At 32.3% G+C, this 13,942-nt stretch overlaps 1 protein-coding gene across 3 annotated transcripts; it reads right to left on the reverse strand.

Annotated features, from left to right (window-relative positions):
- Window positions 1–469: 469 nt before the first annotated feature.
- On the reverse strand, window positions 470–7,402 carry LOC146948773 (ribosomal RNA-processing protein 8-like). Of its 3 annotated transcripts, XM_085744981.1 has the most exons (10): window positions 7,083–7,402; window positions 6,951–7,012; window positions 5,149–5,569; window positions 3,138–3,189; window positions 2,759–2,873; window positions 2,564–2,658; window positions 1,678–1,784; window positions 1,476–1,590; window positions 1,114–1,158; window positions 470–1,035 (listed from the first exon to the last, which is right to left on the reverse strand). In XM_085744981.1, exons 3-10 carry the CDS (start codon window positions 5,184–5,186, stop codon window positions 964–966), a joined length of 639 nt encoding a protein of 212 aa, XP_085601107.1. In that variant the 5' UTR covers window positions 5,187–5,569; window positions 6,951–7,012; window positions 7,083–7,402; the 3' UTR covers window positions 470–963. The 3 variants fall into 3 exon arrangements, with proteins under 3 accessions (XP_085601107.1, XP_085601106.1, XP_085601105.1); XM_085744980.1 differs by lacking the exon at window positions 5,149–5,569; XM_085744979.1 differs by lacking the exon at window positions 5,149–5,569 and having other exon boundaries at window positions 3,138–3,207.
- Between the last annotated feature and the right edge of the window lie 6,540 nt (window positions 7,403–13,942).

Raw genomic sequence — 13,942 nt, forward strand, 5'->3', positions numbered from 1 at the left:
GGGACAACTGAGTCTGAAATGATAAAAAAGAATAGTTGAATCTAAAATTTACCAGTTTTATGAATGAATATATGTTGTGCTTATGAAAATCCAAAATTTTGCCACAAGTCTTTCACTCAAAAGTTCCATCAATCGCTCTTTCATTCATAAATCCTAGTTGAAAGTATTCATTTCTTTCTTTCTTTTCTTGAAAAAGGATTGATGCAAGTGCAACATATATCAAATTTCTTCTTAGACATCTTGATATATACCAAAATTGAATGGCCATCACTTTTAGAAAAGCAAAATTCTAAAAGTCAAAATATCTCATTTTAACTAGGGCAGAATACATTCGGCATTTTCAAGACAATGAAAATGTCAAAATATTTAATTTCATTATTTTCTTAAATGCATTTCATCATCTCTCCACAATCTCTTTTTTCCCCTAAATAAAGACTAGCACAAATTTTAAACATTAAAATTGAAAATATTTTCACAAATTAACTACAATACAAATATATGTTTCAAATTTTCTACAATACATTCTTTTGATATTTACTACACTCATTACTATTTTCCAAAATTACATTAACTATCTTTCAATATTCTCACTTCTCACCTCTAAACCACTTCAATTTTAAAAAAAGAATATCTTAAATCAAACCCCTTTCTTCCTTCAGTGGGAGTGAACACTTTTTTTGCCTTGAATTAACTTAGATGCTATTGTATAGTTAATAGAATTGGAATTTCATACATCAATCTTCTTTATCTCTTTTCTATAAGAAAAAATATTCTACTACCCCACAACACTTGGCTACAAGGTGCAAATATGCACATTACACTCAACAAAACTGGGGATGAACCTTGAAGATAAAAAAGAATCAAATAAATACAAGAGCTTTTGTGATTGACTAGCCAATGCTAGCAAGAAATGTGATTTAACTTTCGTCCACACAAGGATTGTGTATAAATAAAACCATAACCTCAACGGCGCTTGTACAAACAAGGTTTAAGTGATGGCCATTCAATTTCCTTCCTTTTAGAATTTTGCTTTTCCTACACAAGAAAAAAGCAAAATCAATAACGAAAATCTAAGAACAAAAGTAGAATCACATGAATGAATTAGCTACATACCTTCTTGGTGAAGTGAAACAAAATAAACATTTTATTTGAGAAGTCCTGCAAGGATTAAACATCAGTAAGCACAATCCAATACATATATATTAAGGGGATACTTAATTTTGGTTTCACCTTTTTTTTTCTATTTTACCCTTCATTTACTTTCACTCAATCTAATAACTGATTTGTTAAATAAGCACATAAATTTTTTGTAGCTTTCATTATCATTATTATTATATTTTTTTTGCAGCAAGAAAAAGAGAGGAGAGGAAGTAAAAGAGAAAAGAAGAGACGAAAAAACTGAGACAGACAAAACTCGAGGGGACACGTTTGCACGCTAGTATTTATAGAGGCAATGAAATGGAACATCTTCATACCCTTTTCACGGAGTTAAATCCTAGCTCAGAAATTGCATTTGAAAACTTCTCTGGGTCTGCTCCTCCAGTATTTGGATCAAATCTGCTCTTCACTTCTGCTATCAAAAGCCAGCCACTGTTCAATACCACAATAAGTCAGATCCTGACGAGGAAAGCATGCCCGGTTGAAAAGGAAAATTTGTTATAGAATAAAAACACATACCCTGGCTTAAGCACCCTGCATGCTTCTTCAAGATAAGTTTGATAGTTCGTTCCCATCAATGATAGACAGAATACAGCAACATCGGCAGATGCAGAACCTAGTGGAGTCTGCAAGTAATTCACAAAAATGAGCATGTCCTCTTGTAAGTAATCCAACTAATAAAAAAATTAATAATAAAATGAGATTTTTCTCCATTATGTGCTTCAAATATTATTAAGAAATTCATGTACTTAAATTTTTACGGAAGACAACTTGTACATTTTTTTTTTTATTTCTAAAGCTAACTATCCAAAGTTACTTAACTAGAATGGCAGAAAGCAAAAAATAATTATTTCCTTCAACATATAAAGGAATCCATTCAGCCTTTCATGATTTCACTAATGTGTCCCATCCATAAAAGCTGTACTTCAAGTAAGGCACATTATTTGACTAGGAAAACAACGAAGATGCAAGCCACAAGTAGTGTTGTGAAATATTCACCATAGCGGCCATGGCATGTGGATTTTGTGTTGGTGCTGCCATCGGCTCAACAGCTATTATATCTGCAATGTTTATGACACAGTCTGTAATGCCGTGTTTATATGGCAGATTGTTGGTTGGCAGCCATAATCTGCTATTGATAAAACTGGCCTCAAGCCTGATCCGTTGCATCAGTTTTGTAATATACTAGCAGAAACGGAAGCATAGAGTAATCTTTGTACTTCTAAAAAATACACCCTAGTGAAATAAACACCAAAATAAGGCAAAAAAAAACCAATTTGTTTTTGATATAACTGTGACACGTGAAGGCAAGAGAAACAAATACGACTACTAGTGTCCACTGCTATAAAACTAGTCTCTAAATCCAATGTGTACAAAGCACATGAGCTTGACAAGCAAAACTTACATTTGCCATGTCACAAGCAATTACATCGGGATCATTGGAGACAAGGTCAAGAGAGAAGACAGTATTCTTCACGCTTTTGGCAATGAGTGCTTCCCCTAGAATGCATCAGAAACATGAAAACATTAGCAGTGAACAAGCAAAAAAAGAGTATTCTGTAAGAGTTATAATTAACAATAAGATCAAGAATATTCTCACCACAACCAAAATCAGCAACAACAAAAGAAGGACTCTGTTTTTTCAGCCACTTAATAATTACATTAACCGGCTGTTCCGGCCAGTTTGACATTTGCGTTTTGTATCCTGCATGATACTATCCAAATAAAAATTGAGATGACCAATAAAAATGAGCAATTTCAATCATTACAATACATGTTAATGGACTAATGTGGAAGAAGATATGGAGCCAAGTCACTAGTGTTGCAATACACACTCATCAGGCAAAAATTATGAGTTGCTTGGTGAATTTTTACGCTGATTCCTTCAGTTACATGTTTAACTCGAATTTTTACACTAATTATCATAAATCATGTCTAATGACAGATTCAAATAAAAAGTTCATGTAAACAACCCTTACCAAGTTAAATAGAGACGAATCTTCACGGAAATAATTAAGCGCCTCCTTTCCACTGAAAAAATGACAATTCCTTAAATCTTGTCAACCCAAAAAAGAATTACAAGCAAGATCAAAATACATAAAACAGTTTAGGAAGTCTAGTTATAGGATCATTTGAACAAGAAATTAACAAAAAAAAAAATTAAACTAAAAACTGTCTAACTAACCAGCTAGCTATCGAACCCCACTGAAATAATGAGGATCCAAAAATAATTAAAAAAAACATTATGTCCCAATTCATTGCCCAAACTACATAAAGGAAGAAGTCACACTGAACCTCTCAATTTCATCTAAGGCTAGGTTTGGCAAGGCCATACCACTGGCTTATAGTGGATAACTTACCAAATATAAGATTGTATGTTCAAAACAGATTTATTTCATAACGAACCTTCTCTCATTAACTTATAGCATTTTTTCCATATATTACTTCAACTATATTTGGAGCATATACCTAACAACGTATCATTTTCTTGCATATTTACCCGAATCTACAAAAAATTACAAAGAAATTTACTTGCGTGAATGTTAACATCCAATAGTTTAACGAAAAACACGTTGATGGTATGCGACATTAGTCTGTTGTGTGTAAAAATAATTTATTTAAAATTTACATAATTTTTATACTCCTATAAATATCCCAACTTTCACTTTATTTAAAATTTAATTAATTATTATAGTCCTATAAATATCCCAACTTTCACTTTTAGTCCCTCTAAATTTTTCGTGGAATAATAATCCCCTTGAACTTTTCCATCCCCGTACTTTAACTTCTAACGTAAGCTGGCATGGCATTGCCATGTGGGCCAATTTTAATGACCAAGAGGTAACTACGCTTTTAGACGCGGAGAAATATTGATTTAAAAATAAATAAAGAAAACAAAAATAATATTTTATTAAATGAAAACTCTTGTTCCAGGAAAAAAAAAATATCATAATCTTCATTTCCATCTTTAAACCTGAAAAAGAATCTTTAATTTCTAATATTTGAAAACAATCTAAAAACCTATCATCATCTCATTCCAAAATCCTATTCCTTCTCTCTTTCAATCCCAGAAACCTCAGTTGAAAATAGCTGAAATAGGGTTTGAATCTCTGTCGGTTGCTGAAAACAACAATGCATGTGTAGACAATATGAGGATCAAACTGACTGAGATTCATGAATTAGCGTTTGGATCAGCGTCAAGTGCCGAAAATGGCAATACACGTGTCGACATTGTTAGGATGGATTCAACTGAGCTTTATGTGAGCCTCATAATTTCAATCAGAGAAACGCTGAATCGTCATGAAAGTCCAAGATTACATGCAAATTGATGAAAAAAAATGGTAGTGATTGTTTGAAGAAAGTTGCTGATTTATGTGAAGAACATGTACAAATGACACCACCTAGTGCTGTGATTTGTGATAATTTAGTAGTTAATGGTCATGCGAGGAAAACGCAAGAGGCGCTTCTTCTGGTAATGCTGCATCCAAAAATTTAGGAGAAGGTTTTTCCGTATTAAAGACGCCCAAAGAAATAGTTCTCTTCTCAAGAGCAAATAAGTAAGTGCCTTTCATGCTTCCGTGTTTCATTTTCATCATTGCTTATGAGTTAGTTAGATATTTATGTGAAAAATGTTTTTTTTTGCTTGAGATTTTTTTTGTCTATGGTTTCACTATTAGTTCAGCTAGTGATTTGAAATCTTGATGCAGGTACTCAAACGACATTTACCAAGGAAGAAGTGGTGAATGGCTTGAGAGTTGCACTGTAGTAGTGAAGTGCCTTGTGGTTTTGCAGCTAACTTTTGGTTTACGAAGGTCGAAGATGAATGAGGATGATGATGGCTTATGGGTTTCAATTTCAAATGCTAAAAACGGAATCAATAGTGAAACCATGGACAGAAAAAAACTGAAGCAATTTTTTTTTATATATAAATGTCTAAAACTTATAAGCAAGCAATGATGAAAATAAAACACAATCATAAAGGCAGCTTACAGATTTTCTCTTGAGAAGAGAGCCATTTCTTTGCCCATCTTTAATACCGAAAATCCCACTCCTTAATTTTCCGATGCATTACCAACAAGAAGCACCTCTTGTGTTTTCCTCGCATCAGCATTAACTTCTACTTTATCGCAAATTACAACGCTAGGTGGTGTCGTTTGTACAGGTTCTTCACACAAATCATCAATTTTCTTCAAACAATCGCCAACATTTTTTTCATCGATTTTCATGTGCTCTTGCAATTTTGGACTTTCATATGATGATTTAACGTTTCTCTTGTCGAAATTTTGAGGCTCAAAAGAAAGCTCAGTTGATTCTATTCTCACATCCTCGAAATGTGCATTGCCATTTTTTGCACTTGACACTGATCCAAACCCTATTTCACAAATCTCAGTTGGTTTGTTCCTCACATCGTCTACACATGCATCACCATTTTTAGTAACCAACAGAGATTCAAACACTATTTCAACTATTTACGACTGAGGTTTTTGGGATTGAAAGAGAGAAACTACAGGATTTTGGAATGAGATGAAGATAGATTTTTAGATTGTTTTCAGATAGTAGAAATTAAAATGGAGATGAGTATGATGATTTTTTCTGGGTTTAAAGATGAAGATGGAAATGATGATTATGAAAAAAAATTGTTTTTTCTTTTCTTTTCTGGAACCAGAGTTTTAATTTAATTTAAATAAAAATAATAATATTTTTTTTCATTTTTAATTATTATAAACCAATATATCTCATACTGCCCACGGTTACAATCCCAACCAGCTACCAGTCATTAAAATTGTCCACATGGCAATGCTACTTCAGCTTCCTTAGGCTTTGTTTGGGAGTTTGGATGGGAGGGGAAAGGAGGGCTTTGGGGGGTGGGAAATATAGGGGAAAATGGAGAAATCTTTAAAAAAAATTGAAAAAGTATTTTTCTAGAGAATGATAAAATAATACTTATGATTAATATATTTTTTATTTTAAGAATATTATAACAATATACATTAAATTTGAAGAACTCATGTAAACCCTCCAAAACCTCCTAAAACCCTCCTCCAATACAAATCTTGAGTTCCCCCAAATGAGGAGAGAATTGTATTATGAAGAAAATGAACCCCCCAAAGCCCTCCCCTCCCAATGTTCTCTATTTTTTCCAAAACTCTCCCCTCCCTTCACCTCCAAACTCGCAAACAAAGCCTTAGGGGAAGTTAATAGTGGGAACCAAAATTAGGGACAGAAAACTTTAGGAGACACCATTACTCGACGTATTTAACCCATAAAAACATTAGAAGTATTTCTAGCATGTGCTTGGCATTGAGTCCACATACTAGTTATACCATTTGCGTTTGACAATTTTTGTTTCCTAGCACCAGAGGTTGTGGATCTTCTACAGAGAATTCAAAGGGTCATGCATAGCTATGTTGTGTCTCCTATGTTTGGAAGTAGTTTTTAAAATCATTGGTTTTGCCAACAAGAAAAGGTTAGGGGCACAACTTGTTGCCCGCTTGCCTTTCGTTCTTATGTAATTAACATTGATTACATAAATAATAAATGAAAATTAACATTGCTTTTAATATTAATTAAAAAAATTACCTCATTTTATTATATTCATCAACAGCTAATTTTACTCAACATTTAAAATTGAATTTAGTTTATCCAGTATCAATTGGCTTATTAGTTATCCTATGAATATAAGCTAACTTATATATGGATTGGTACTTTTGTTTAACCAAACAGAACCTAAGTCTTAATCTGAATTTTGATGTTCCAAAACAAAAAAGACAAGAATATGAAGAATAACATACGTGCAAGTGTATAGCTTCTCATTGATCATTCTGAAATGTCCACCAGACAACCTCGCTCGCATCTGCAAAATTAATTACCAAACAAATCAATATTGAAACTCAAATATATATAAAATTGAATTTTGGGTATACCTTTTGAAGAAAGCTGGAAGGTTTGGCATTAGAAGCTGGTTTTTGGATCTTGTTCAATGAATCATTTTTGCCTTGTCTCTTTCGTTTTTTGTTCGTCATTGCAAACTCTTCTTCTTCTTCTTCCTTGCACCTAAAACTAGGGTTTTTGTATTAGAGCTGGTGGGGTTAACAAAACTGAACCGGTTCAACCGATTGGACCGAAAACTAAAGCTGTGTCCGGTTCGGAAAGACTTTAAAAACCGCTGGTCTTGCTCATTAAAATTTGGTCCTGTTTGGGTTACGAGAGATAGAGAAAGTTTAAAAAGTGGATACCAGAGAGTGATGGAAGAAGAGCTTGGAGTCGTTTTTGTTTGTGTTTATTTATTGATGGGTCTTGCTAGAATCTACAAATAGAAATTTTGTTTATCAAGATTACACAACTTTTTCATGAAAACTTAGGGGATGTATTGAATTAGGATTCTAAGGGATTTTAAAAGACTTTTTAACTATGAAAAAGTTTTGTGGTATTCAATCAATACTCTTTACAATTTAAAAAAAGTTGTTGGTATTCAATTAAGATTCTCTGTCATTTTTAAAAAGTATTGAGGTATTCAATCAAGACTTTTTATCACTTAATAAAAGTCTCATGGTATTCAAAATCAATGAAATTTCAAAGGATTCTTTAATAAATTAGATTTTGATGGAAAGTTGTTGGTATTCAATTAAGATTCTTTGTCATTTTTAAAAAGTATTGAGGTATTCAATCAAGACTTTTTATCACTTAATAAAAGTCTCATGGTATTCAAAATCAATGAAATTTCAAAGGATTCTTTAATAAATTAGATTTTGATGGATTTTGTAGGATTTTCTCATGAAATTTTAACAAGAAAAAATCTTTCATGAAGACATAAGATTTCTTGGGATTGTTTTTCTTTAAAAGTTTACTATCTCTTTCTTATCCCTTCTTCCTTCTCTCTTCTCCCTTCTCTCTCTCCTCTCTCTCCCTTCTCTCTTCGTCTCTCTCTTCTCCATTCTCTCTCTCTCTCCTCTCTTTTCTCCCTTCCCTCTCTCTCTCCCTTCTCTCTACGTCTCTCTCTCTCTCTCTCTCTCTCTCTCTCTCTCTCTCTCTCTCTCTCTCTCTCTCTCTATCTCTCTCTTTTCTCCCTTCTCTCCCACCTCTCTTCCCCCTCCTCTCTCTATCTCTCATAAAAATAAAATAAAAAAGGGTTAATTATGTTTTTGGTCCCTACAAAATTGCGACCTTGTAAGTTTAGTCCTTACTTAATTTTAATAGCATTTTTAATCCCTACAAAAAAAATTTACTTATAATTTTAGTCCCTGCTAAAATAAATTTTGTTTAATTATCCTTAAACTCTTAAATTTTTTAACGATTCTTTTTATACAAGTTTAGAACACTATGAAAGGTTCATTTACTAAAATTTATAATTTTTTAACATGAAATAAATTAAATATAAATTTTTTAAAACGACAAAAGTTTAAGATATAAGTAACAAAAATATGGACGTAGAAATCAAATTTTTGCGATATTTTTTTCGGAGGAACTTTTAATAACGTTCTTAACACGCCTGTAAAAAATTGTTGAAAAACTTAAGAGTTTAAGCATAAATTAAACAAATTTGGATTGAGTAAGGACTAATATTGAGTGCAGAAATTTTTTGTAGGGATTAAAAATGCTATTAAAATTAAGTAAGGACTAAACTTACAAGGTCGCAATTTTGTAGGGACCAAAAACATAATTAACCCAATAAAAAATAAGAGTTTGTATTGAAAATATTATGATAGAGAGTGTGTTGTAATCATTTCTTTTCAACGAGTCCTTCAAATTCATAAAATCTTTTGAAATCTTATAAATCCATAAAATCCTTTAAAATCTTATGATGTAAATCCATTGAAATCCAAATTGAAAATCCTGATAGTCTTTTAAAATCATGAAAGTCATTCAAATCCTAAAAAATCTTTTAAAATCTTTGAGACTTGTTTAAGCAAAAATGGTACTTTAAAATCCTAATCCAATACACCCCCTTACTTATTTTGGATGTTTAACCATTGCCTTTAAGACACTAGTTAGAAATTTAAAAAAAAAAAACAAATTATAAGAAAGTATTACACATTACGTGAGAGAAGGAAAATAAACAAGAAATAAATAGTTAATAAATATTAAAATAAAAAGTTATTAATAATTTAGAGTTTATTTTTAAAAAAATTTATACAAAATTTGAATCTATTTTGTTTTTTTTCCATGAAAATGTGATTTGGAGTATCAATCTGGTCATCAGGAGGTGGTAACAACATTATTTTCGTATGAATTCAAAGGTAAGGTTCATATAAAACTTTCATCATTCATAATCGTCAAGCGAGCTCGCGCGAGCCATGATGAGAGATGTTACTGAACATTTGACCGAGTCTTTGCTTGCTCTGAGCGCCTCCCCCCTGTAACACCCTGTTTTCCCAACGTAAAAATTTCATAATTAAAAATCAGAGTAATTCAACTTTAAACGGAATGCTACACTTCTTAAAAATTCATAAACTGAATAAATAACAATTTATTCTTCAAAATCATTTAACATAAGTAATTCAAAACTTCGCAGCGGAATTAGTTCATTCAACATAAAAAGTCTTTGGCACGCAGGCCTCATCAGAAAATCTCATAAGTCTTAGTTCAATATTTATTCATAAAAGTTCATAAACAATACGTAAGGAATAGAAGTAAAGTCAAGTCCCATCCCGTTACGTATCAGAGCACCTAGACACACATGTGAGGAGTCCACTCACGAGTCACGACGCCTCTAATCTTGATTACCTGCAAGTTACCCATACGAAGAGCAACATTTCCAAGCAGAGGGGTGAGATTTCTCAAACAATAATATAAGCATATAAATCATATAAAGTACATTCAACAACTTAAACATCTTATAATTCATTAATCATATCTAACAACTTAAACTTCCTTAACTAGTGTCATTAATCTTCTTATATTGGTCGTAAAACTATCTTAATACTAATCATAAACATCTTCATATATTATCAATTAATAATCTTAACATCATCATATAACATCAAATAATAGTCTCCAACAATCATCACATAGCATCAATATTAATCACAAACGTCACCACATTTCATCAAACATTATTTATAAGCATCAACACCTAATATCAAATATAATCATAAGCATCATCATGTAATTTCACATAAGTATTATTATCAAAACATAGCATTACCGAGAACAACTTCATAATCAAATTCGTAATCAACTTCATATATCAACATAATTATAACTCACGTAACATCTTATCATAAATCATTCGTCTTCATTCATCATAGCACTTCATTAATAACTTATCAACTTGACATCTTAACAACTTGACAACTTGACATCTCAACATCTTAACAACTTCGACTCGACTATGCAACTTCTACTTCTCAAATCATCTTAAATCTTCTTAGACATCTTCATTATGCATGTGGTACCACCAGGGCATTAAGCCCTCTTCTCTAAGGTCATAAAGGACCTGTCGGGCATTAAGCCCCCATCTCTAAGGTCATAAAGGACCTGTCGGGCATTGAGCCCCCATCTCTAAGGTCATAAAGGACCTGTCGGGCATTAAGTCCCCATCTCTGACTATGCAACGACACAACTCTAATGCAACGACATAACTTTCGTACAACTTAGACAACTTCCATGAACATCTATGACATCCTAACATCTTGACATCTTGACAACGTAACATCTTAACAACTTGATGACTTCATAACGACTCGACGACTTAACAACTCTTATCATCTTAACGTCTTAACTTCTTAACAACTTAGCATCTTATGATAACAACTCTTGTCATAAGAGTTGTTAATGAACTCAAGGAGTAATAACTTCTCCACAAGTACCCCTATATCTGTTTGTTTTCTATATTTGGTCAAACCTGTTGAACACTTGCCGCAATTACTTAATTTATGCTATTCAACAATTCAAGCAATTACGCACCATGGATGAAACTGAAACTTATTGGACCAAACCCAAATATCATAAATTAGTAATAATGAATTGCTCTGTATCTTTCTAGTACTAATAATCGTTCTTTCTAGAATGAAATTATTATGGATAATGAATTTAAAGTGGTTTGAGTATACACACGTGGCGTCCACGTGTGCATTGACTTGGTCAAAATTTGTCTGGGGGACCAAAACTGCAAAAAAAGTCAATACTTAGGGGGTGGTTTTGTAGTTTATTTATTTAGGGGACCAAAATCGCAACTTCTTAAAATATAGGGGGCCAAAATTGTTATTAAGCCTAAAAAATAACATGGCATTATTTGAACACAATCACTTTCACTTCCAAATTGAACACAAAAAGTTCATCTCCCTTTAGTTAAACAAAATCATTTTAAACTTCCAAATTACCCTGCAATTCAACTAACCATAATATTATTTATACCACTCAAATTCCAACAATAATCTAAAGCAGTCAACATAAAAAAAAATCCTTTCCAAAACAACCGCAAAATTCACAAATTGATATACTTTTAACTTCCTCATGACGGAGAACAAACAAATTTTGAGGGTCGAGCAGAGAATAAAGCGGAAAGGATCCTTTACCAAAATAAGATAGTCATTGTAGCCAAATCATTATCTGAATATCATAAACTGAAGACAAAAACATTAGCTTAGCATAGACACTTACACACATTTTTGTAGCATAGACACTTCTAATCGAAAGCCTTCCAATGCTCCATTTGTCTATATCGAGTTATTATATGAACTCTATCACCCTAAATCCGAAAAAACAAATGGAGTTATTATATTTTTGTTTTTTCGTGATTTCGTCGTCTGAGTGCGGCGTTGTGTTGTTCGTCGTCTTGTGCGGCGTTGTTTTTTTTCGCGTCTTGTTGTGGTGTTCGTTTGGTTCATATGGAAAGATCAGCTTCAGTCAATCACAGATTCAATCGATGATTTGGACGCCAACGTTGCAGATCCGGAAGAATGAGTATTCTGGTGATTTAGATTTCATCATATTTTTTGTAGGCATATTGCCGTTATATGCTATTAACTTGGGTGTTGTGAGTTTGTTCGCAGATTCATCCTTTACGTTTTTAGCTATGTTGATTCTGATGTATTCTATCAATTTGAATGAATGAATATCATTTTGTTTTTGTCAAAAAAAAATACGTCATTTAATTTTATTCCCTTTGTTCATTCTGATATTGAAAGAAGCTAACATATTTCTGTGTGATCAATTTTTGTATTATCAAATCAACCTGATCTTAAATGCGCAAATTTTTGTATCATCAACTTTCTGGACCTCAATGATATGACCAAAACAAATTTACACCAATAAACTTTCATACGGCTCAATGATATAAGAAAGAATAAACGAATTATGAAAACTCTTACAACTTTAGGAATACTCACAAAAGCTAAAATAACCCACATGCATCAATTTTTTTCAAATATAGTACCAGAAGCTAAAATAACAATTGTGTCAAAATCTTACCATGAGCTAAAATTCAATCATCATTACCTCTATTATACTCCACATAAAAAAAATGTCTCCATATGATGTTACTTCCGAATTTTTGCTGAGTTGTTTAATTCTTATAAATATATTAGAGAAAATCGTATATAAGTCTAATATGTAAAATTTTATTGAACTTTTATTTTGTTTGTAAATGCTTGAGTATCATGGGTTTTGTGAGTTGACATTGAACAAACAAACTACTTCTTTGGTTATGATTGAAGATTGTGCCAACAAATGGGATTACATTCTAATGATTGGATACCTTCCAAATAAGCACTTCAAAATTGGAGGACATTGAAATCATATAATTGTTGCTCGAAGATATCATGAAGGCGCGAAAGTCATGATTGGTAATGACAAAGATGAATGGAACTTTGTATTTTAGTTCCTTGTTCCGATTTATCAGTTTTTCGTGGCGTTAAAACTTATGTCAGTTTTTGACAATGTATTTGAATGATTTTATTGTATTATCGTGTTTTATTTTTAAAATAATGCACCATATTTTCGAATATAATAGACTGCATTTTGTTGATTGTTTCCATTCTTTATTTGTCATGATCGAGCAAGAAAAATAATCGTGAAATACAGATACATTTTCATTAAAATGTCACTTAATCATCGGCGTAGCGTGTTGCAAAATGGTTGATCTAGGAAAGTTTCATACAATGAAACAAAATTTCAATAAAAGCAACAACGGGAGTGAAAGACAATTTAATGATAGTTAATATCATTATTAATTTGGCCGTCATCCAGACAAGTACATTTGAGACTAATGAGAATTTCTGCATTTTAATGTCTTATACTTGCAGAATTTCGTTATTTTAGTGTCATTTAAGTGCGTCTTCCATAAAAAAACAAAAAAAAACTCATAATCAATTAAACATTATCAACAACAACAACAACATATACAACAAACATCGTCTATAACAGAAAATCCCGTGTTGTATGATGGTTAAGGAAATCACTTCAAGCTTTATTTCGTGTAGCTTCCCATCACTGTTTTCCCATAGGAGAAGGGATAACATGATTCGACGTGGTTTTCTCTTTATCCACGTTTGAACCGAGAAATCCCATACCTCTGGAATAGGAAGCATCATGGATTAGGATAAACCAGATGTGCCGCGTTTCTTAGAATTCATCCTAGCTACAAAATTAAGGGTCGACATCCTTTATACAGAAAGGCAAGATAACCTTCTATAAACAATCATGGAAACAACATCCAAGTAGGTAAATGGAGAATAACAGAAGAAAGACGTACATAGAAGGTCGTGGACTCGTTTAGAAAATTACAACTTAAAAGGTTTTGGGTGTCACTTCTCCGCCTCTTTGTCTTCCGCTCCCAGTTTTC

The sequence above is a fragment of the Medicago sativa genome, chromosome 2 (genome assembly GCF_051527215.1).
Source record: "Medicago sativa cultivar Bolivia chromosome 2, Bolivia_mono, whole genome shotgun sequence".
Lineage (NCBI taxonomy): Eukaryota > Viridiplantae > Streptophyta > Magnoliopsida > Fabales > Fabaceae > Medicago > Medicago sativa.

Coding starts and splice junctions, on each gene's coding strand:
- LOC146948773 (XM_085744979.1), bottom strand. CDS start 7,181: ATGACGAACAAAAAACGAAAGAGACAAGGCAAAAATGATTCATTGAAC. Junction 7,013..7,082: donor CTTCCAGCTTTCTTCAAAAG/GTATACCCAAAA, acceptor TTAATTTTGCAG/ATGCGAGCGAGGTTGTCTGG. Junction 2,659..2,758: donor TGTTGCTGATTTTGGTTGTG/GTGAGAATATTC, acceptor GATGCATTCTAG/GGGAAGCACTCATTGCCAAA.